The 24,377-nt window shown below is 42.3% G+C and overlaps 1 protein-coding gene across 13 annotated transcripts; it reads left to right on the top strand.

The window, feature by feature from the left end:
- The first annotated feature begins 851 nt into the window (after nt 1-851).
- Nucleotides 852-24,294, top strand: PCBP2 (poly(rC) binding protein 2). Of its 13 annotated transcripts, none has more exons than XM_081128596.1 (15): nt 926-1,259; nt 3,559-3,707; nt 4,280-4,303; nt 4,395-4,427; nt 4,978-5,094; nt 7,614-7,745; nt 8,736-8,864; nt 9,911-9,985; nt 11,829-11,921; nt 12,980-13,021; nt 14,221-14,293; nt 14,790-14,828; nt 15,785-15,840; nt 16,775-16,944; nt 23,837-24,294. In XM_081128596.1, the coding sequence occupies exons 2-15, from the start codon at nt 3,639-3,641 to the stop codon at nt 23,871-23,873; spliced, it is 1,089 nt and encodes a 362-aa protein (XP_080984722.1). In that variant the 5' UTR covers nt 926-1,259; nt 3,559-3,638; the 3' UTR covers nt 23,874-24,294. The 13 variants fall into 13 exon arrangements, with proteins under 13 accessions (XP_080984724.1, XP_080984722.1, XP_080984713.1 ...); XM_081128586.1 differs by lacking the exon at nt 23,837-24,294 and adding an exon at nt 19,682-20,369 and having other exon boundaries at nt 985-1,259; XM_081128597.1 differs by having other exon boundaries at nt 986-1,259; nt 15,788-15,840.
- The last annotated feature ends 83 nt before the right edge of the window (nt 24,295-24,377 follow it).

The raw sequence follows: 24,377 nt of genomic DNA, 5'->3' as shown, positions 1-24,377 counted from the left end.
TTAGTTATCTTTTTTTTCCTTTCCTGTGCGATTTGCAAATAATCTGTGTGGTAATATTTGGCACCATGATAATATCCTGTTCCCTTTTGCTTCAAGTTTTGGTGATTTATAACACTTTCCTGAGCCAATTATTTCATTTTGGGTTGCAGAATGAATGGTGATTTTTCTAACCCTTTCGTTTCTTCTACATTTATTAGCTAGAACTCTTTTTAAAAATCCTCACCTGAGGATATTTTTCCCCCATTGCTTTTCAGAGAGAGTGGAAGGGAGAGAGAGAGAGACAGAGCGAAGTATCCACACAGACCAGTCCAGGGCCAGGGATCAAGCCTGCAAACCGAGGTAGGTGGCGTTGGCCAAAATCAAACCCAGGACCCTTAAGTCCGCAGGACGACGCTCTTTAACCACTGAGCCAAACCTGCCGGGGCTAGTACTCTTTTGAAAAAGTTTTCAAAACTCTAAGAATGAGTTGCAGTTCTTCCTAAGAAGAGAGGATAAATGTTTAAATCTTTCCTTCTGGTTAGCAATTTTTAGAGTAAGGAGTTGGCATAAAAGTTATCTTCATTGTGGAAAATTCGTTTTTTTCTCTGTTTTTGAGTATCATTATAGATTACCGAGTTTTCTCCCGTTTCTTCTCATCTGAGATGGATGTACTCAGCCATGTCTTTTTCCCTCCTCTCCTTTATCCTTGTCCGCTGCTCTCTCCGCACTTACGCCTGGACTTTCCAACTAGGCCACTAGGGGACACTAGTTTCCGCCCTGCCCCCTTGCTGCCGCTCTATCATAGACTTCGCCATGTACTACCAACTGTTGTCTCTCTGGTGCTGACGGTGTCCACGGAGCCGCTCTAGGCTATTGGGAGGCCGTCCGTATTGCGTGGGGAAGGTTTGGACGACGCTGTCGCCTCGGCGGCCCCGGGGCGGTTAGCGCTTCCGGGGTCGGAGGGTGCGCGGGGTTGAAAGCGGGCCGCTCCGCCCCGTCCCCCTCCCAGACCAGCAGAGGCAGCAGCCGGAGCAGCCGCAGCCTGCGCCCTCTCCCGCCCGCCCGCCCTCCGCCCGCCCGCCCGCCCTCCGCCGCCCTCCACCCGCCCCGGGGTCTCTTTCCCCCTTCCTCCTCCTCCTCCTCCACCCCCCCCTTCCTCCTCCGCCCGCCCGCGGGGCCCCCCTCGCCTTCCCGCCCGCCCCTATTGTTCCGCCCCCGGCCTCCCGCCCTTCCCCTTCCCGCCCGCTCCCCTTTTCCCCTCAGTCGCCTCGCGCCTGCAGGTAAGCTTCAAAATTCTCCCTCCGCCCCTGGCTATAGCACTGTTTCCCCTCTAGCCATCTTTCTTAGCGGGCGCCGGCCCTCGTCACGAGCCCCGGCCTCGCGTAGTCTCGCGTGAGCGCCTACCCTCTCACTCAGCCAGGCTGGCCGTTCACGCGAGGTCCTGGCTCCGGCGCGGCCTAGTAGGCCTCGCGCAAGGCCTTGCCCCCCTCCCCCCGCCTTTTCCCGGTGGCGGCTGCGCAGGAGTTAAGGAGGGCGCGCGCGCGGTTGGGGGGGCGGCGGTGGATTTGTTGGTTGAGGGGGGTGGGGGAAGGCGATGGCCGGCTTGCTGGCCGGGCGGGTGAGCGCGGCTCCCCGCGGGGGTCAGGCGCTGGCGCAGCCACGCGTAGAGGCGCTGCTAGTCGGGCCCCTCCCCCTGGGTCGCAGCGCCCCCCCCCGACCGAACCGTTTATTTTTTTCCTCTTCTAGTCGGGGGATGGGGGGGGGCATTTTTTAAGCGGAAAATGCTAGGATGACCAAGAGTAGGGGGGGCTGCGGAGTTAAAGAAAGGGTAGACGGGCCCTCCCAGTTACCGAGTTGTTCAGGACGTTCTCTCGGGTAACGAATTTTGAAATTACAAAATGCCTGCCGATATAGACTCAGACCGAGCTATTTATAGAAGGAGTAATGGACTGCCGGATTAAGAGCTGGATTGTTGGGATTGTGTACTTATATTGACCTAGTCAAGAGAGAAATTTTTGGATGATTTAGTTAGAAATGCATCTTTGTGCCTTACCTCAAGAAATGGCTTCAAATAGGTTTTCCGTTTTCTTTCCCTTTAAAACTTATTTTATTGTGGTATGTGTAAAGCGCTTCCTATGAGTGGGGGTAAGGAATTAAACTGTCAATTTGTTACAATATCTTATTAAAAAAAGAAAGTCATTTTTACAGACCTAAATCTGCCCCCTCTCACCCCCTCCCCCCAACACTCTTGTTTTTCTATGATTGAAAAGTGTTGAATTCTGGGATTTTGCCAGCAATTAATTATTCTGAAAATGGAGGAAGGGTGCTTTGGGGATGAAAAGCCCATCTTTTAAATAATCACACGCGGAGATAGCTGTGGAGTAGCTTGCCATATACAGAATGGTCTGGCAGCCACTTAAACACCTTTAAGTATTTAGGGTAAGGGCTTTGAGTTAGAGCAAAGTGGTGGCTAGTTTATGAAGGGAAAACTAGATGTTAAGAGAAGAGCGCGTGGTTGAGTTTTGAAGGGAGGGATACTAGAAATGTCACTGGAGAAATTTAACAACTTTGGAGAGAGCCTTTTTAAAGCTGCCACTGTTAGGTCCTGAGGCAGTATTGTAGGCAAAGGTATATCCAAAACAAGTTATCTCCACGTAATCTGTTCTAAAACAGAAATATTAAGAAATTGAGGGTAGGTGGGGAAAGGGTTTCCTTGGTAGGAAAGACTTGTTACTGTTGTTGCTCAGAACAACTACACAATAAATTTTTAGCAGTACCAGTTTTATTTTGATTGTATTGTTTGGAAGAAAATTTAAGAGACTGGAATAAAGACTGAGTGGTAACAAAAGTTAATACACAGAAGCAAGAAAAATTTTCAAATCTGAGTGACTATCAACTTGGGTTGGGAGAAGGCTGTAGTTAATGCATTGAGTTATTTCCTAAAGTGGAATAAGGAACACCAGTCTACAAGGAGGGCATTTCAGATAATGTCTTTTTTAGTGAGGTTGTTGATTTAAATCTTTTAAAAATTATTTGGTGTCATCTATCAACATTTGAACTTTTAATGAGAGATTCATCTCAATTTCTTTACCTAGAAATTGCTACCAGTGAGAAAATTTACGTGTGTCCTCTTTAGCCTTCAGCCTGAGCTGCTCCTTAACTGGGAAGCAGAAGGTCATTTTCCCTCTCTGTAGTTGGTTAGTTTGAGGTTTGCCCTCATGACTTCAGGTGTTTTTTTGGTATCCTATTGAAGCCTAATTCTGCTGAAGGACGACTGATGCACTTTCAGCAGTTCCCCTTAGAACCATTGCCAATTGAAGGAATCTTCCTCATCCTGAGAGTCAGCAGAAACCTGACCATTAATGAGAGCCGACTGGAAAGTCGCCTTCCATACTCTTTAACAGAACCTGAGCTGTTAATGGGTGATGTTACTGCAGTTGTGCTGGATGTATACAAGCCTGCCAACTGAGAGGCTGTCATTTAAGGAAGAGTCTGCTTGAAAACATTGATAATGGTGAACATAACAGGGAAATAGTTCTCCTGTTTTCCTCCTTTCATTTGGTCATGTTTGCATTTCAGTTTTTGGCTTTCATCACCCCCTCCACCAGTGACCAAAGACTTGACCACTCAAAGTCCAGCTCCCCAGAATACTGCTCGACATGGACACCGGTGTGATTGAAGGTGGATTAAATGTCACTCTCACCATCCGGCTACTTATGCATGGAAAGGTATGCACCAGCTTGGGAAATTGGATCATAGTAACTGTTAGGGGAGGGGCCAGGAAGAGAGGGCATGTATCTTGGAGCTCATCAGATTAGCACTGTGGGGTGTCTGGCTTTAGCACTCTTCTCTAGCAGAGTAGATGAGAGCGTAGTGGGAAAATGAACAGACTTCACTGGGAAGCTCCACTGAGCAGGAAAGGCTTAACTAGAGCCTAGAGCCAACTACTATGTCATACCTGGATGGTAAGATTTTTGTGATAGAGGTTGTTATAGTTTGTGATAGGTAGATTTCTCCTGCCCAATCAATTTTGGGAAACTTTACGGGGGGGGGGGGGGTAAGATATATATATATTTAATAACTTACATTGAACACAAAGATAGCATTTAATCACTCCTGTGTTACATTTCTTATTCTTTGAGAGCTTTACTTAAATTTAGAGCAAAGAAGAATAATCCCGCTCACTCTCCTTCCCAAGAATTCTCAGTTTTTTCATTACTTTGGACAGTTAAAAATTCCTTTACGTGATAATGAACACTTCGAGTTTCCTCTTATTTGACACTCGTTTTCTCCATTGCAGGAAGTTGGCAGTATCATCGGAAAGGTAAGATAGTTTCACTTCAACTCTAATTACTATTTAGTCAGTCTGGGTTGAAATAGCAGTTTGAACTCACTCTTGATTTTTCCTCTTACAGAAAGGAGAGTCAGTTAAGAAGATGCGCGAGGAGGTGAGTTATGGGAGGATTTGGGGAGCTGTTACCTTGGGAAGTTATAAACTTAAAAGCAGAAATTCTGTTTAAGGAGAGATAAGAAGGGGGAAGGTCTCGAGAAGAAATTGGTATTTTTCTTGCTTGGTTATTGGTGATCACAAATAGTATGCTGGGAAATGTAGTTCTAGTAAGTCTCAATTTATTCAAAACTTCAGGCAACTTTTTCTTTTTAACTTACTGATTTTGAAAGAGAGAAACATGAATTTGTTGTTCCACTTATTTATGCATTCATTGGTTGCTGCTTGTATTCTCCCTGACTGGGGATCAAACCCACAACCTTGGTCTATCAGGACAATGCTCTAACCAACTGAGCTACCCGGCCAGAGCTTAAGGCAACTTCTGCAGTCTGAGGGCAAACATAGAACAGTCTTTGAAATGATGTGGACATTGCCTTGTATCAAGATCATGTATGTAGGCAGCTTTTTGCCTATTTTATTTAGGAGGGTCTATATATCTATATGCTCAGATTTTTCGTCTATTTAACCTCTTGATTCTGTTTCTTATCCAGAGTGGTGCACGTATCAACATCTCAGAAGGGAATTGTCCTGAGAGAATTATCACTTTGGCTGGACCCACTAATGCCATCTTCAAAGCCTTTGCTATGATCATTGACAAACTGGAAGAGGTTTGTTGTTCTCCCTCCTCCCTCATCCCCATTCTTCATTTTTTTAATATACATATATCTATTGATTTCAGAGATATGAAGGGGGAGTGGGAGAGAGAGAGAGAGAAACATCAATGATGAGAGTTAATTGATCGGCTGCTTCCTGCACTCCCCTGACTGGGGATCGAGCCTGCAACCCAGGCATGTGCCCTGACCGGAATCGAACCACAATCTCCTGGATCTTTTGTTGATGCTCAACTGCTGAGCCACTCCCGGCTGGTCCCATTCTTCATTTTCAATTGCTTCTAGATAGATTAGTGATTTTTCAAAGGACTTTTTAAATTCAAGGACATTGTGGATTATAAAAACTGTAGATGGGTTCTTTGCTCCCCTTCAGCATCCCCAAAATTTTGATTATTTATAGTTTAAAATATAAGTCACTTGAGTTTTAAAACGAATAGTTTGACTATTACCAGGGACTCACTGTAAAAAAAAAAAATTGTGTGAAAAAGCAGCATCTTTTATTTTTTTATTTTATTTTTTTAAATATGTCTTTATTGATTTTAGAGAGAGGAAGGGAGAGGGAGAAAGGAGAGCTAGAAACATCAGTGATGAGAGAGAGTCATTGATCGGCTGCCTCCTGCACGCCCCTAACTAGGGATCGAGCCTGCAACCCAGGCATGTGCCCTGACCGGGAATAGAACTACAATCCCCTGGATCTTTGGTTGATGCTCAGCTGCTGAGCCACGCCCAGGCAGGCTATTTTTATTTCTTGACCACCAGTTTTTAAGGTATGCCATCACTGCATTGCTAAACTTTATGTCCTTGATTCATACATAGTTGAGTGAACTAGATTAATGTGCTTTTATTAGGGGCCCTGCTGAACACTAATATAGCCCATAAGTACACCTATCTTCCAACCTTGGGTGCAGTTATATTTTTTTTAAAAGTCAGTCTAATAATTCTGTGTCGGAACTGTACTTTGAGAGAAGGAATATGTTTTATAGGTTATCAAGCAAAATACAGATTTTAGGCTTTTTGGCAAAAGGAAGTTTGTTTTGTTAAGCAACCTCACCCTTCGGAGGTGCTGAACAGCCATTAACCATCACCCTATGTCTTAAGGCTTGGCTTCCCCTCTCTCCTCCAGTAATACTGCTAATCTCTAATTGACACCACAAGCAGAGGAGAGCTTCTGGCTGCTGCTTGATTGGTCCTTGGATACTTAATGGTGGCTGAAATCTTACCCTTGTGAAGATCAGAAATGTACCTTTTGACCTGTAAGACACTGCTAATCCAGAACTCGTGTCTTAAAAAACATTAAGAAAGTCTACTGTTCATACTTGAGTCAAATAAGAGAAATGTCCTTGACTTTAAGATTTATGTTTATAATCAGTTCCCAGATCTAGCTACTATATAGAGGTTAAGGCTGAGCAGTGATACTTAAACCAGCTAATCTTCAGAAGGCTAAATTTAACTAGGATAAAACCATGACTTTTTGGATACAGCATTGTTACAGGAAAGACTGGGCTTTGGAGCCAATACAGTTTAATTTCAAATTACAACTTTTTAGATGTGATTGGGGCAAGGACTCAGATTCAGTTTCACTATCTGTACAATGGTAGTATTACCAAGAAATTGAAAAAACAGTATCTAGAAAATATACTACTTAATCTTTCTAAGTTTTTAAGAGGACAGAATTGGTTATTTGCATTTGGGATTGCATTGTTTCACCTTTTAATAATTTTTTTTTTTAATATATGTTTATTGATTTCAGAGAGAGGAAAGGAGAGGGAGGGAGAGAGAGAGATAGAAACATCAGTGATAGGAGTCATTGATCAAGCCCACAAGCCAGGCATGTGCCCTGACCAGGAATTGAACCCCAATCGCCTGGATCCTAGGTCGACGCTCAATTGCTGAGCTGTGCTTGGCCGGGCTCACCTCTTAATTTTATTTAATTTTGACTTCTATCATGTTTTCCTTTGGCCAGTCAACTCTTAATTTCCAAAACTAATCATTGTTTTTCTTCCTCTACCAAGAACACTTCCCCCAGGGTGAATAAAAGTAGTATATATAGGGCCAATTCTGGGGAAGTTTGTAGATATTTTTATCTTTTCAGAAATAGTTTTGAGGGCAACATTTTTGGTCATTTGTTAATGGTGGATTGTTTTATATATATATATATATGTATATATATATGTCCCTTATTAAGGGTAAGTGGTTCTTTTATGGCAGCTATGAGTTCCCAGGGATTTGCTTAAAACTTGCTATATTCTGGCCCTAGCCCGTTTGGCTCAGTGGTTAAAGCATCGGCCTGCAGACTGAAGCGTCCCAGGTTTGATTCTGGCCAAGGGGCACGTACCTCGGTTGCAGGCTTGATCCCCCGCCCCAATGTGGAAGAAAACCAATCAATGTGTCTATCTGTCCTCCCATCCCCACCCCCCCTTCCACTCTTCTGAAAAGCAATGGAAAACAATATCCTCAGGTGAGGATTAATAAAAATAAAATTTGTTATATTGTGGTGGTCTAATTTCTCCTTGTAGGACATCAGCAGCTCTATGACCAATAGCACAGCTGCCAGTAGACCCCCAGTCACCCTGAGGCTGGTGGTCCCTGCTAGTCAGTGTGGCTCTCTCATTGGGAAAGGTGGTTGCAAGATCAAGGAAATACGAGAGGTTGGTACTTTTGTGCTCCTTTTTGAATTAAGTATTGTAAATGCGGCTTTTTCTCTTAGCTATAAGTATGACTAGAAAAGTTAGCATTTGTTGAGGTGAAGATTATTATTAAAATAACAGTCCTAGAAGATTGCAATTTGATTATATTGGGATGAAAAGTATTGTACAATTTATTTTTCTTAAACCATATATTTTAAGAATAAATCAGACTGAACAAGTTAACCCAAATTTCCAACTCTTTCATATTACCTGTTTTCCATTTTTAGTTAATTTGGCAACTTTTTCATGAATCTGCATAATTCTTTTTCATGTCTAAAGAGTTTACAATTTGTTATATAATAGTAGCAAATATTTTCCTTGGCCAAATTTCTAAATAGTGGGGGGAAGATGGGAAGGTATATTGGGATGTAGTGGTAATCTTGCTCTCTTTTAAATTATGGAAGTTACATTGAATTATGGAAGCTTTTGACTGGGAGTTACTGAATTGGATGTTGGGATGAAATTTGAATGACTCCTAAAGAAAAATGATTTGGGGTTTTGGGGAGCCTGTTGTACATGCCCCAAGAACAAGGATTTTGGTTTTGTTCATTGATATATTCCTAGCACCTGGAATGGTGCCTGGCACTTAATATAAACATTTGATTAATAAAAATGAAAAGTGGGTGATACTTGTGGGGATTTTGTTTGATGGCCCACAGTTAACATTACCTTAAAGGAAACTGTCTAAAAGGGCCTTTTTCTTGAGCACAGGTTAAATTTAGAATGTTATTCAGGCTTATTCTTGGCTTTCAGAGGCTAACTTATTTATAACTGTGATTAAACAGTCCTATCTGGAATAAGAGAAGAGTGGGAAGGGAAGTTAAAAAGGGTAAGGTAGGAGGTGGGGTAAGTGTCTATTGATCTCTAGATTTTTGAAGTTGCTACTGGGAGGAATTAGAAGAGTAAGCAAGAGCTGTTTTTCTCTGACTTTTAAATTTCTTTTTACCCCAGAGTACAGGGGCTCAGGTCCAGGTGGCAGGGGATATGCTCCCCAACTCAACTGAGCGGGCCATCACTATTGCTGGCATTCCGCAATCCATCATTGAGTGTGTGAAACAGATCTGCGTGGTCATGTTGGAGGTAAGCCCTCAGGCTCATGCTGAGAATGGGGGGAGGGTGATTCTAGGGGAGATAGATTAATCTATATTTAGTAAGACTAGAATTAGGTGAAGCTATTAGAAGCCTCCAGTGGGGGCGGGGAAGAAGTTCCCTGAGTTCATATTTTCCTTCCCCTAGCTTTGGCTTTTCTTACAGTCTGAGCAAAAAAATAGGAACTGCTAAGCAGCAGTGATCTTTTGGGTTATAGCAATTCTAGTGGGATTGATAAGGGAAGATTCACTGCTTGGACTGAGTGGATAAAAGATGTATCTGGGTTCCTGAGAAGCTAAGTTAAGTTGCCTTTTGGATTACAGAATTTTGGTACATTCAACTTTGACACATTCTTTAAATTTCTGTGTTTTGTGGCAGGATTATATTCAGAGTGTTAGTTGTATAGGAAAAAAATGTATCCATAATGGTGTTTATGAATGACTTATGAGGTCGTAGTATGTGTTATTTAATTAAAGCAAGAATAGCAAAATTAAGGGACATTAAACCTTTTTAGAATTGTCATCTGGAGTTGGACCCAGATTGGTGACAAAGGAAAGTAGAATTACCAAGTCCAGTTTAGAAAAATACTGATTGAGGCTTTGAACTACTTGCGGACAGGGTCTGTATTACCGTAGATGTAACATTTAGGTGCTGTATTTTATATTTTGGCTTAATTACCTATTCAGGCCAAAATTAAGATCCTAAAAGTCACCAACCAAAATGTACATATGTACACGTAGAGGTTTTTCATGTTCGTTAGACTTTGAAAACATGGAAATAATGCCTAAATTATTACAGGGGAATCTGCCTTGATGAGAATTAGTGTGAGCTGTGTAGTCCACGGACCATCTTGCTACTTTAAAGGCAAATAACTACAGATGATTTCAGATTAGATCTAGCCAGAGACAACATTGGTAGGTGAGGGGATGGAAATACAGTTTTTAATTTAACTGACCTGTGTGAGCTTAAGCCACACAGCTGAAGCAGCTTTGAAACCTTATCTCTTTTTGTTTTTTTCCCCTCTGACTCTCTCCCAGTCCCCCCCGAAGGGCGTGACCATCCCGTACCGGCCCAAGCCGTCCAGTTCTCCGGTCATCTTTGCAGGTGGTCAGGTAAGAAAATTCTTATTGCTGGGCTAGATATGAACAAGGATTATGTTTGAAATGTCCACTTTGCCAGCAGCACATCAGGCCACTCTGCATGCTTGCTGAAAGCTGTACTCTGGCCATAGTTTGACATGCTTTTAGTTTTATTTTTTGTACTGGAGAAAGCTATGAATGCCAAGCCCTGATTTAATTTTTAGCAGGCAATGGGAGTTTTGTAGGCACTCGAAGAGGTCGTTTACTTGGTAATTTAAGGTGGGTTGGCTTAGAAGAAAGGGTTTAATTGCCTCGGTGTCACTACTCTCCCTATCCCCACCCCATCCATGTTTTTTTATGTGGGGTATTCTTTAGAGGTCTGAATAAAGGTAGCAAAGAGTTGGACCTCTGAAGGAGATTCTGGATGGTGGTCTCAAAATTGGGGGTCCAGAACTTGAGTGTCCTACAAACTTCCCCTTCCCCCCACCTCACCTCCCCTACTCCTACCCCTTTACCCCCAAACTCCAGTGTATTGTCCCCCAGGTTCTTAACCTCATAAAGACTGGTTTGAACCCACATGGCATAACAAATCAGCTGGGGCAGGCGTTCAGTGTGCAAGAATAGAAGGGGAAGAGCATGTTGGGCAATGGTGCTGTGACCTTTGGTGTTTGAGTAAGAACACCAAAGCACCCCTTTTGGCTTTTTCTCCTTCATCCACCTAAACACAGGATCCTTGGCACATGGATGGTTTATTATGAAGTTAGATTTTTGTAACAAGCACTGATCACCATGGTAGTTTTATGCTTTGTTGGTTAGCATTTGAGGAGTAGGTAGGTCAGTTTTTAAAATACTGGGTTTCAGGTTGGAATAGTGACCTTCATTTTGGTACCTGCCTAAACAAGTGCTTTACTCAAAATTCCTTTACCCACTTGGGGCTGTCCTGTTTACAAGCACAATTATTTAGTCCCATCTTATATATGAACTGGGGAAGCATAAACTTGAAGTCTGTCTCATTCACATTCTGTTGAGTTGGCATAAAACTGAACAAGCTTTTGGGGTCTTAGTCTGTCATGTAGTTTTGGGAATTTTCACAAGAAGTTAATCATGTCACAGTGTTACCTTGAAACAGTTGAGTACCTTGCTTTTAACACTAACCTTATACAAACTGGTTTGATCAAAGGGCTTTCAGTCAGTTTGGTTAGGGGCAGGATAAGCAAAGACCCAGCCAGTGTCAGTGTAGCAAGGCTTAGCTTTAGGAGTTTTTTCCCTTCTCCCCAGGAACTCCAAGTTCCTGCTCTTCTGGATTCTTCTACTCCCCTTTGGGATTATAAAGACTCCCATGCTGTGCCACAGCAATCCTTTCTATTTACAATTCTTCATTTCCCTTTCCCTCCCTTACCCACTTCCCCCTTCTGACCTCTTTGCTTTCCCTCCCTCCCCTTTATTCAGTTGACCACCCTCTAAAAGCTTGCAGCTTCTTCCAAGAGTGGCCGTCATGGATTATTCCCACAGGCCTTTTTAATGGACCAGTTCATGCAATGTCCACAAATGGACCTGTGTCTTTTGTTCCTTTGTGATAAAGTGGGCTTTATAGGGGTTCAACTTAATCCCCCACTGACCAGGAGCTGCCATCAGCTCTGTTGCCCTACCCCTTCATTCTTACTAAAAATAGCCCAATTGTGCAGTGTGAAATCTGCCTCTAGGTAACTTTTTTTTTTTTTTTAATTGACTTATTGCAGCTCGTTTCAAATTGTGTTGTGAGCTACTTTTTAAAGGAAAAGAAAAAATTAAACAACTTTTTTTGTGTGAATTTCATGCTGGTGACAAGGTGCCGGATTGACAGCCCTGGAGACTGAAATCCTCTATTTATCCACAGGACAGGTACAGCACAGGCAGCGACAGTGCGAGCTTTCCCCACACCACCCCGTCCATGTGCCTCAACCCTGACCTGGAGGGACCACCTCTAGAGGTGAGAGGGGATGTTCAGTCTCCAAGGCTCACTCAATCCTTCCGCCTCAGCCGAGACTGCCAACACGCGGGGGGCCAGTGGCGCTGGTGATTTTTGTGCTGTGGACACCACCTGTCCACGGGGACCTGGACTGACCCCCCCCACACCTCATTTCACACAGACCGCGTAGCCCACCAGATGGTAACACCAACTCTCTTTTTTTTTCTTTTTGTTCAACCCCTCTTCCCCATCTCCCACTCCTCCCCCATTTTCACCTTCCCACCCCCACCTGGGTGCACTTTTGGGGGTGTACTGGCCACTGATGTGAGAAGCCTCACATCCTTTTAGCCAGCCACTCCTTCCTTCCCTGCCCTTCCTGCTCCTTCTTGTCCCCCGCCCCATTGCCCTGAAGACCCAGCTCCTTTTTCTGAGTTTATGGTGTGGGGGGAGGAGGGCATAGTGGGAGCTGCAAGTGCCTTTTATGGAGGGGGAGGTGGGAGAAGGCAGGACTTAGAACACAGTGATTTTTTTGTGTGTGTGTTCTTCAGCCAGCTCCCTAGTATTTAGGGACTCAGCTAGATTCAGTGCATTTAAGGTCTATAGGTAGATGTAGAGAAAAATAAGATAGGGAAAAGGAAGTGTTTCAAAACATGCCATGTAGGTTTGTGCAAACACAAATCACTCACATCACCATAATTGGTTAGAGGGGTTGGGGTGGTTTTAGGGAAGAGACCGTTTTCCTCCAAGGCTATCTGTACATGGAGAAAGAAGGGGGACAGTGCTTAATCCCACTTCTCACATTTTCCTTAAGAAACTGATGTGTATTTTGCCTTTGATTACAGGGAACATGGCTATGGTTCCCTTTATAGGCTTCCCAGAATAAGTCATATCTAGGGTTCAAAGAAGGTCAACTCCGGTCTGACTGTATTTGTGAGATAGTATTTACTGCCTCAATCCCTGGCCTCCCCATTCTCTAGTTCAACTCTGGCTTCTTGGCTAGTCGAAAGCTGTCTTTTTCTCCCAACTGGGTGGCTGTCCGTGATTGGTTTTTAATAGGAACTGTTTTCCTCCTTTTGTAGGCCTATACCATTCAAGGACAGTATGCCATTCCACAGCCAGATGTAAGTTTTGTTTTCACTTCTTCCCTTTCCCATCCAAAATTGTCTTACTCCTTTCTTCCATGTAGGCAGAAGTGAGTTGGGTCTTAAAACAATTGCAGTGCTAAGTTGTTTTCCTCACAAGGCAAATCCCATATTTCAGCCCTTAAATAATCTTTAATCATAGTGGCATGGCACTTTCTTTGTCTTTTGACATTTAATCCCTGGAAATTATAATCTGGCAGAATATTAGGTTCTACTTTCCTTGCATTCCAGTTTAACTTGTCTAAAAGAAATGTTCGTGGTATTCTGTCATTTGTTATTTCCGGGCACAATTTAAATTGACAGTGGACTGTGCATCTCCTTATGGAATCCTTTCCATGGGGCAGTGGGAAATGGGTTTGCCTTTGGGTATTCCTCAATTTGAGGTGATAATTTTAAAAGCATCTGGGGGGTGGGAACAGGGCTTATTTACACAAGGAGGGATAGGAAGCTCAATACTTGGATATTCAACTCAATAGAAGCTTCCTTGTATTCAGGCTTTGTTTAAAGGCGTTTCTTTTTCCCCTTTTCCTCTATCCTTACTAACCCTTTTAGGTGCTGAGCATTAGGCTAGGGAAGTTGAGTTTGGCTCTGGATTAGTGGTAGTTCCCAGGAGGGGAAGTATACTACTTGAAAAGGGGTTATTTTACAACAGCCAAGACTGTATATATAGATGAAGAAAAGCTGTAGAAACTAGTAGTGGGGGATGGCTAAAACTCACTCAGTTTCATCTTAATCTCTCTCCTCCTTACAGTCTCCTTGCATCCCCCTCATTTTCCCTTCTCCCAATACTGACAATCCTGCATGGTGTGTTTTCCCTAGCACCATTGCACAGTTTATTTACCTACCCTGTCTGTGCTTGTCCCTGAGGCAACATTGGCAATGGCTGCAAACACCTTCATTAAATAGCCCACAAGGGGATGGTTGTTGGGCGGGTGCTGCTGCTTTTCTTTTCACACACCCAGAATGCATTCATTCTCTTGTACTGATTCCTGTTCTAACCCTTCATATTCTCCCCATCCCCAGGATTGGGATGGAAGCCCCATTCCTATCCTCTGTCATAGTTTGAGTAGTAGAGTCAACTTTGGGGATCAGGAGCTCTGTGTTTTCAAAATTGAATGTGCTTGAGCCCTGGCTCTGTTACTCTTCTAATGACAACCTCTCCTATTTCCTCCCTGCAGTTGACCAAGCTGCACCAGTTGGCAATGCAACAGTCTCATTTTCCCATGACGCATGGCAACACCGGATTCAGTGGTATGGATACCTCAGTATTTATTTTTGTAAGGTGTAGTGCAAGACAGAGGCCAGCCCCAAGGTCTCAGTTTGACATCTGTTTAAGACAAACTTCGTTACCCAGCATCCTGCTGGTTTAAACTTGCCTATCTTCTGTGGCTAAACCGAAGGAGGTAATGTGTTTAACTTGGTTTTCATTTGGGATGAGTTATTCTAAAAGAAAAGAAAAAAAGGCCCTGGAAGGTTTGGGGTGAAGTTAGGGGATGCTTGTCAGGCAAAGGGTAGGATGACATTTCTTCTAACCCATTCTCACTGCTACCCCTTTGATCTGATTGGCACCCCCTTTCTTTCCACCAGCTTTCACAGACCTGGGTAGACAATCCATTTGTGCCAAATTGTGTAGTGTTTTTTGTTTTTTGTTTTGTTTTGTTTTGGGCTTTTTTTCTGTATAAGGAATAACTTGTCCGATAGGGTTAGGATGAGACCACCAAACTCATTTTCACTTGTATCTTAACAGGCATTGAATCCAGCTCTCCAGAGGTGAAAGGCTATTGGGGTAATGATTAAAAAAAAAATCTGTAGTATTCTACTGTTATATTAATAAACTGGTGGGAGTCTTGTTTCACTGCCCATGACATACCAGCAACATGCACATGGCAGAAAGAAGCTGAGAGAGCAAAAGGGTGGGCCTGGTGCCCCTGTGTGTCCCTTGATGGATCTGGCCATCCCCCTTCTAAAGTGTTGAGTTTAGCAACCGCAGCTGAGAGCAGGGCTAGCCTTGAGAGTTAGCTAGCTGCCCTGGTCCAGTCCAGGTGCCATTATAGATGGGTATGGGTGTTTGCTGATCAGATTTTTTTTTTTTCTTTTTCTTTGGAAAACAAAATAAAATCCAGAACAAGTTAATGAGCAATTGAGCAAAAGACAGGGAATAAATGTGGAGAAATGAATTTCCGTCACCTGACTGCCATTTCATTCTCTCTGACCTTGGAGTGTAGGTTAAGATAGTCTGTGTGTGGTGGGGGGGGGGGGGGGGGCGGGCACTGTTAATCTGATACAGGTATATTTAAAGCAACTCTGCATGTGTGCCAAGAGTCCATGGTACCCAATAACAGGCACAATATTGGCACTGGTGCTAGTGAGCATCAGGTGAGATAAAATTGGAACACAACAGCAGGAAATTCTAAGAAAGGGAGAAGTGCAGAAGGGCTTGGTTAGATTTTGGTCCTGTTTAAGGATACCACACACCCTTTCCCCTTGCTTCCAACACCTTAATAGGCTGGGCTTTGCAGGAAATGGCATGAAATCAGCTTTCCTGAGTGTACAGAGGAACCTTTCCAGCATTATTTCTACACCCCTCTACCCCTCTCTACTCTTTGAGGTTTCCAAGTTAGTGATGAATCCCAACAGCCAATGCTGGGTTTCCAGTTTGTTTCCTTCTGTTAGGTTAATGTGCAAGTCAGTTGGGGTTTGTATGCTGTGCATTGAACTTCCTTGCTCTCTTCTGTCTTTTAGCAGGTTTGGATGCATCTGCTCAGACTACTTCTCATGAACTCACCATTCCAAATGATGTAAGTATAGTTAGTTGAGTTGAATGGGATGAAAATAAGATAATTGGTTTTAAAGAATAGAAGGCTGAGCAGTGTCATGTCACTTTTAAGGCCCTGGGAAAGAAAATGGGTTTAGATAGCAAATTAAAAACTTTACAGTATCTGGAATAAAGATTGATGGGAGAAAGTTGGTAAAACTTGTTGAGTATTCATCAGGCAGAATTTTTCTCAAGTAGGAATTCCCATTTGCCTTTGTTTCTTGTAGAATCCGAAGCCTTGTCCTTAAAGCGCAGTGGTCTTTGGATGTTGTATCTGTGCTATTCAATATGGTACTCACTAGCCAAATATGTCTACTTAAGAAGAAGAATACATTCAATTTCTCAATCTTGCTAGCCATGCCACACTTGACGGGTTCAATAATCACATCTTACTAGTACCTACAGTACTGGACAGTGCAAATATAGACCAGTTTTTTACTTCTTTTCTCAAGGCAAACGCATTAGAAATTAGCTAGAATCCTCGTCAATATAGTAAAGTGGTATTCATGACAGGATGAGTTTTAGGCATCTTTGTTACCCCAAAAACCAAAGATACCTTTATCTTTATTTTTAGTTTTATTACGACAAATTAGGTTTCTTATTATCTTGGCTCTGTTTTATTTTGTCTTTGGATTTACTCTTAAGAAAATGAGCCCTAGCCCTGCTCCTAGGTAATCAGTCGGCTTAGTTGGCTCTCACCTGTAGTGGTCAGACAAAAGAATAGGCAGGAGTTGAGAGCAATCTGTAACTCAATCAGGAGTAGTATATCAGTAGAGAATTTAGGATGCAGATAGTAGCAGTTTCTACTGCCTTGTTCATGGGCCCAAGCTATAGAAGGTTGAATGGGTGGGATGGAATTCTTGGACCTTGCCATGCTATTCTTAATTTGGTGTGCATTCTTGTTTTTCTTCCTAAAGTTGATTGGCTGCATAATCGGGCGTCAAGGCGCCAAAATCAATGAGATCCGTCAGATGTCTGGGGCGCAGATCAAAATTGCGAACCCAGTGGAAGGATCTACTGATAGGCAGGTTACCATCACTGGATCTGCTGCCAGCATTAGCCTGGCTCAATACCTAATCAATGTCAGGTAAGGGTTCCCTACTGTTTTTGTCTCATCGATGTCAGCACACAAGTAATGTGTGTGTTGGGGAAAGCTAAAATGCGTTACTAAATGTGGGATTATTTGGGAATGGGAGTAGGGATATATAGAGATGGGGAAAGTTTAAGTCTAGCCCTGTTTTTAGCCATCCTTAGTGCAGTAGAAAAACCAGATTGTAGTAAGTTTGCATGGGGTTGGGGGAGGGAGGATAGAATGCTTGGATTTGACTTTTGGTGTTTTGGGGAGTATGTCTTCATTATTAGTAGGTCAGGTGCTCTGGCTGGAGCCACCCATACTTAGAACCAAATGTGGGTCTCTTGCTGTACATGTCATATAGACCAGTATTTCTTTCACTGATTGGGCTTAGGCTCCAAAGTACCCTTAATTAAAGTAAGGATAATGAAGTAATGTGATAGCAAGGAATTTCTTGGAAGCATCCATTGCCATTTATTCTGAAAACATCAATTTTTCCCAAATTGGAAATGTGGTTCGTTGTTCAGAGCCTGTGGGAAAGCGGAGGCACAGGTTTTGGAATATTTCAGAAATGCCTAGTGTGTCCACCCCCCCACCCCCCCCCAAATTATCTCATCCAATAATGACTTCCTGGAGTTTTATTTTCCTTATCCGAAGGTAGCTAATGTTACTAAACAAATGATTGTAACAGGACTATTTACAGTCCAATGGGCATCCTACAAGGCATTTTAAAAATACATATTTCTTGCTTTTTCAACCATTAGTGCTTAAGTCACACTCTCATTGCTTACTAACATTTTAAACCAGTGTTAGCCCATTTCCCAAGGAGCTTAGCCATCCCTTTTATGTGTAGCCTTTATCTAGTTGTTACTTACCTCTAACTATTCGGTCTCTGTTGTGCATTAAAGTTTTGAATCATAGTGCAAGGGAAAGGAATTCATAAGTATGAGTTTTATATTATGCTTACACTGATCATGTAATTCCATGGTCTTTATCCACTGGTTAAGAATTTAGCCTGGCCGGGTGTGGCTCAGTGGTTGAGCGTCGACCCAGGATCCAGGAGATCGGGTGTTTGATTCCTGGTCAGGGCATATGCCCGGGTTGTGGGCTTGATCAATGACTCTCTCATCATTGATGTTTCTACCTCTCTCTCTCCCTCTCCTTTCCTCTCTCTGTAATCAATAAAGATATATTTAAAAAAAAAAAAAAAAATTATCAGTTCCCCAGTTGTGGTTCTTACCTCAGTCATTTTATGCCTTGAGGTATTTACTAATCTTTATGTAGAAAAGACTTTTCTGTGTTTGATCTGTTTTCTTCTTCAGCTATCAGGCACACCAGATTCTTAACGTTCAGAGTGAAATGGTAGTAAACTTTTCACATAAGCTGTTTACAAGGGTTTTGTCCTCTTGTTTCTAGTTGCGGGTGGTGGCTAAGTGGCAGGAATCATGTCCTTTGAAGTTGGAAATTATTTTCTTGGATAGGCTTGCCATAAATATTATGATAGTGTTTAAGTGTAATGTGCTTGCCTGATCTCTATATTAGGTCAGTTATAACATTGTATGGAAGCAGAACTTCACTCTAGCTCCCTGATTTAGTCACTCTTGATGATCATCCTATTTAATGAAACTGTCCAGGCTATGGATTTGGGTCAAAATTTTTTGAAGCTCTTCAGTTAACAAAGCAAGGACTCTGTGTGCACAAAACTTACTTTTCACTTTTTCATCTTTGATCGGTTTGAGTGCAAAAAACACTGGTTTTATCATTAATACTAGGCAAGAATGATTTCTGTGCTTTCAGTAATGGATTGTAAGCATTTTTTGCCCTGGTTCTGGCAATCTGAATTCCTCCTTTTATCCCCTCTTCATGGATTGCAGCTGTTCTGAATTTACGTAAACAAAATGGAGTCTTAAGAGGAGCCTCCTTGGCCTTGAAGAATTCATCTTATGGGGTCACAGACTTCAGCAGTTCTGACTTAGACATGTGCAGGCATTACTCTTATTTGGAGCTTATTTAGGAGTAGAAGCAGTATTTTTACTTTTTGAACATGAATTTTTTGGTAGTGCTTGAGTTTCTTCCAGTTCTGTAAGATCTGTTATTACAAGTATAGTCAGTCACAAAGAGCTTTATTTTTTTAACCACAATCCCTCACCAAAAAGGAAGCTTCCCTAGGTCTTATCTGTGCTTCTGTTCTCAGCATTTTCCTTTGAAAATGCTACATTCTTTCAGGTTTGAAATAAGTCATTGACCTATTTTGGTCTCTTTGCCCTGTCCATCCTAATATTGGTTAGTTTGCTGTGGAGATGGAAGCAAACTTTCATATTAATTACAGGGAGAAAAAAAATTTTTTTAATTCTGTGGATTAATATCCAAAGCATCATAAGTGATTTGTGGGTGAAACGTTTGTTGGAGATTGGGTGCTTTGATTTTCTACTTGAAACTTTCTTTCTGACCTCTGGGTTGGATGAATGTGTCATACATGGAAATGTGTTTCCTTTCTCAGTCTTATCAGCTTTACCTTCACTGTAGCAGTTTTAAATAGCACTGTGGAATGAAATTTGGCAGGTATACATCTTTAGAGGGTGGGATACAAACTAAAAGAAAGCTTATCACAAGTTGGTATTAGGTCTTCCTAATTTGCAACCAGAAGCACTTACTGATAACTGAAGCGGTTTTTGTCCTGTACTTTTTCCCTTTTGTGGTCTTCCCTTCCACCCACCCGTTTTTTTTTTGTTCCTTTTTTCCTCTGTTACAGTTTAGAAAACGCTAAACCCTCCTCCCAGACAGCCTCCGTCACGATCCCTGATCACCTCAGCATCAACCTCTCTCAACCCTCCACCCCTTCTTCTTCTTCTTCCTCCTCCACCACCACCCCCTCGCTCGCCACAGCGGGGACCTCCGACGCACCCTCCAGCCTCCCCAACCCTCTTCCGACCGCCCCTTGTGTCTCCAGTCTGCTTGGCATGAAACCCATCCCTCTCCTGGCTCTAAATGTTGTGTCTGCTGCTAAGGGTACCGGGGCTTCAGCTACCACCACCACCACCTCTGCCGTGCCATGTGTAACTAACAAACTGAAAGGCGAGAAACAGAGATTCTCCCCGTACTGATTGCATATCTTGAGGCACCTCCTCAAGTAATTCTTGGTTCATTTTGTTTTCCTTTGTTAACATTGGTGAGAACCAAACAATTGTGAGCTTGTTACATTTCCTTTTTACTATTTGGGGGGATAACAGGGTGGGGGAGGGGTAATGGTAAGGGGTGTTTAGGTTTAGGCCATTTCAGCTGAGTGCCTGTTTCAGAGTCTGACGTGTTGAATACTTTATCTAGAGCCACAGTTCTTGCTCTTTCTCATTCTGTTACTTTTTTGTAGTTTTATTCTGCCTTGCAATATAACAATGTGTTAGGCTCTGTGTTAATGAATAAAAGCTTCTCCGTTAACTTTTTTTTTTTTTTTTTTAATTATTTAATGGTTAAGTTATCAGCTGGCCTTGTTGGCCAGATTTGTGTTTCTAGTTGTAATAAAGTTGCCACAGTAAGAACCTTAGTTGACTGTGTGCTGTGAAGGGTAAAGGGGTGGGAACTTGGCTAGGGAGTCTATAAAACTGACTGGACCTCTTTGTATCCCTGGTTAATTTTGTAGTCCTTTGTCATTCCCCACAAAGGGAGATGGGCCTGTGGCAGATTAAATCCCGAGGGTCTTCCATAATTGGCAAGAAGCTGCTTTAGTGAAGAATAGTTTCTCTGACTTCCCAGATCCCTTACCTTGCCAACAGCAGCAATAACAGGGAGGGGTGGCCATCCCAGACTTGTTTCCACTGGTGAGTGGTTACTCTGAGGATCTTTTACAGGGCATACATACAAAGAAATTACTTCTTTACCCAGACTGGGGAGGCAAGTTTGTTTTAAGTCTCAAAGTTTGCCAGCTTGTCTGCATTCCTCTAAACTAGCATTACTTCTCTTCCTATGACATTGGGTAAATCTCAACCAACCAACCTGTGACATCACCCAAAATATGACAGGATTCTGTCCAATCATCCTAAATCAACCCTGATTTACTAGACTAAGTCCCTTTATCCTTTTTTCTATTCCTTGCTGACCCTTTTTTCTCCCCACCAACCCTCTTATTTATAATGAATAGGGAATTATAGACTTAAATTTGCAAGGAACCATTAATATCAGCTGTAATTCATCAACCCACTTGTTTATCATTTAAAAAATTGAGACCCTGGGAAAATTTAAATTTGCAAATCACTTGGATGACTAGTGAGAACTAACAACTCAAGGTTTACTTAATCTCCCTGAAGCCTTATATTTTTCTTATCCAAGACCACAGTTTCTTCTCCATAAAAGGATAGAAACACTGTAGGTAGAATGGCAAAAGGCATCTTCTGTTCTACCTGCATACATATTGCTAGGATAATGAAAGGATAGTGTTCTTCCCAAGGCATTAGAGAACCACTGTAGAGGTTTTCTTCCTGATGACCTTTTCCTACATTCCCTTTGGTATATTTTATAGTGTTAAAACTAATTGCTTATGAGTATTGCAATGTTACATTGGTGGTGTGGCACCTTCATCCCAGATTAGGCCTACAAATTCATTTACATGTCCCAAGAGTACATGGACACTAGAGGGGCAGGTGTTAGTTCATTGCCCAGATAGGCTTTTTCTTGTTAGTTGCTAGCTGCTCCTTTATCACATAGTCCAGCTCTCCCTTAGATAAGCTCTTTTTGTATGAACTTAATCTTGCTCATATCCTGTCCCCCCAGAGACCTAGTTTTTATTTTATCTGGTTCTTGATTGGAAGGCCTCTTCACCTAATGAGTTCTCCCTGAAGGAGGATTGCTGGGAAGGAATCTAGATGTTTAAGGGCTGACTACCATCACCTAGAGTCCTTAACATAGTATTTCTGGGTGGGTTTCCCCATCTCCTTTTTTTTTTTTTTAATATATCTTTATTGATCTCAGAGAGGAAAGGAAAGGGAGAGGGAGAGAGAGACATCAATGATGAGAGAGTCATTGATCGAGCCCACAACCCGGACATGTGCCCTGACCGGGAAATGAACCCGGATCGCCTGGATTCCAGGTCGACGCTCAACCGCTGAGCCATGCCCGGCCAGGCCCTCATCTCCTTTACCCCTCTACACCTGCCCCCTCTTCAATTCCTGCTCAGGTTGTATTCATAAATTCTGGACATTCGTTTCTAAGCTCTTTTTGGTGACAAAGTGCCGCCACCTTCTTGCATTAACCTAATTTTTTAGGTCCTAGATCTAAACTGTTTCTAGCACTTCCCTCAGGGCCTGTTGTTTGCATTACCCTAGATTATCCCATTTTGCTATTGGCAGGAATCTACCCTCTATAAAAACAAAATATTTCCTTTTACTCCCAGGTAGAAATACCACTTCTGACTTAAAATTAGTTTGTAGTTGAAAGACCCAACTATTTCTTGGCCCTTGTTTTTCTTGCCCCTCTGGCCAGCTGTTGGCTTTAATTGTTGTGGAAGAGATACAGATGGGGAAGTATTCATGCTCCCTTGATGAGAGACCATAAATAGGTTATGCCAGTCATTTTAAAGTCTTTATGAAATAAGTTTATGAACTGAAACTTTAGTGGTAATATATTTAACTCTATTCAAAATGGAAGCTAACTCTTGCTGGCTACCTAATATCAGTGAAGCAAGCCAAATGCCTACATAGTTTTCCTTTAAAACCCAAAATTGGATTCCAAGGCTTCAAATGATTGTTTTCAAATAAATGCATTATACCCAGGTATGTTAATGACCACAGATTTGGCCCAGCTGGCGTGGCTTAGCAGTTGAGCATTGGCTTATGCTAGGATCCAGGAGATTAAGGTTCCATTCCTAGTCAGGGCACCTGCCCGGTTTTGGGCTCAAGCCCCAGCAGGGGGCATGTAGGAGGCAGCCGATCAATGACTCTAGTCTCATCATTGATGTTTCTATCTCTTTCTCCCTTTCCTTCTCTCTGAAATCAATAAATACATTCAAAACAAAACAGATTTGGGAGCTTCTAGAGTAGGCTAGAGAGTTGCTGAAATGGGTTGTTTTGCCTTCCAGTTTTAAGTTCTGAAAATTAACCCTGAAAACTATAGGTTGAGTATAATTCTTGACCCATACTTGCTGTTCCCTCTATGACATCCCTTAGTGTTTAAGGGATTATCTTTTTAAAAAATATATCTTTATTGATTTCAGAGAGAGGGAGGGAGGGAGGGAGAGAGTTGAAGCATCAATGATGAGTCAACATTGATCGGCTACCTCGTGCATGCCCCCAACTGGGGATTGAGCCTGCAACCTGGGCATGTGCCCTCACTGGGAATCGAACCGAGATTTCCTGGATCCTAGGTTAATGCTCAACTGCTGAGCCACATCTGGCCGGGTAAAACTGCATTATCGCTTCATATTGATAGAGAAACCTGGGACTGTTCTAGAATAAAAAGCTGTCTCAGCACTAGCTTTGTGAAGCTTTCAGATAAATGTTTCCTAAACTATTCTATCAGTATCTTAGGAGGAGTGGAAATAAGCTCAGCAGTAAAGAAATACTGCTTCTGTGTTTTGTGACTCTCAAAGAGGATACTTTACTGTGTGGTGTAGTTTCATAAAGTGTTGGACATTTCCCACAAAGGTTCCAAAGAACATAGTTGGAGGTGCACCCACACTTGGTAACCGAAGTCCTCAGTTTGATTCTGAGGTGATTTGCCCTTGTGAAGCTTGGATTGCAGGGGTTACAGGTACATGGAACTAGTAAATCCAGAAAACGTTAGTATTTCGCCCTTGATATTGAGCCACTGATTATGTTTCACATAAACTTCTTCACAGTTCACCTGCCAGGTTGAAAGATTTGGAGGTGAGGTACAGTTGGGCACTCAAAACTAACTGAGTTCTTGTTTTGTGTTACAGGCTTTCTTCGGAGACGGGTGGCATGGGGAGCAGCTAGAACAATGCAGATTCATCCATAATCCCTTTCTGCTGTTCACCACCACCCATGATCCATCTGTGTAGTTTCTGAACAGTCAGCGATTCCAGGTTTTAAATAGTTTGTAAATTTTCAGTTTCTACACACTTTATCATCCACTCGTGATTTTTTAATTAAAGCGTTTTAATTCCTTTCTCTGTTCAGCTGTTAATGCTGAGATCCATATTTAGTTTTATAAGCTTCTCCCTGTTGGTTTTTTTTTTTTTTTTTTTTTTTGGCTCATGAATTTTTTTGTTTGTCATGGAAATGTAAGAGTGGAATATTAATACATTTCAGTTTAGTTCTGTAATGTCAGGAATTTTTCAAAAAAAATTAAAAGATGGACTGGAGCTTTTTCTTTGTGAATAGAAACTGGATGCCACAGTGATTCATGTGGGTTTTATTCCTGTTGTCTTGCTGTTATTTTTGCACCTTTTATCCCTCAAAGGACAAGGACCCTGCTTGGGTTTTGAATATAAGCCTTTA

Source organism: Miniopterus schreibersii (assembly GCF_964146895.1).
Source record: "Miniopterus schreibersii genome assembly, chromosome: 2".
Lineage (NCBI taxonomy): Eukaryota > Metazoa > Chordata > Mammalia > Chiroptera > Miniopteridae > Miniopterus > Miniopterus schreibersii.
Note: the sequence above shows the minus strand (reverse complement) of the source record. Positions and strands in the feature narration are given on the sequence as shown.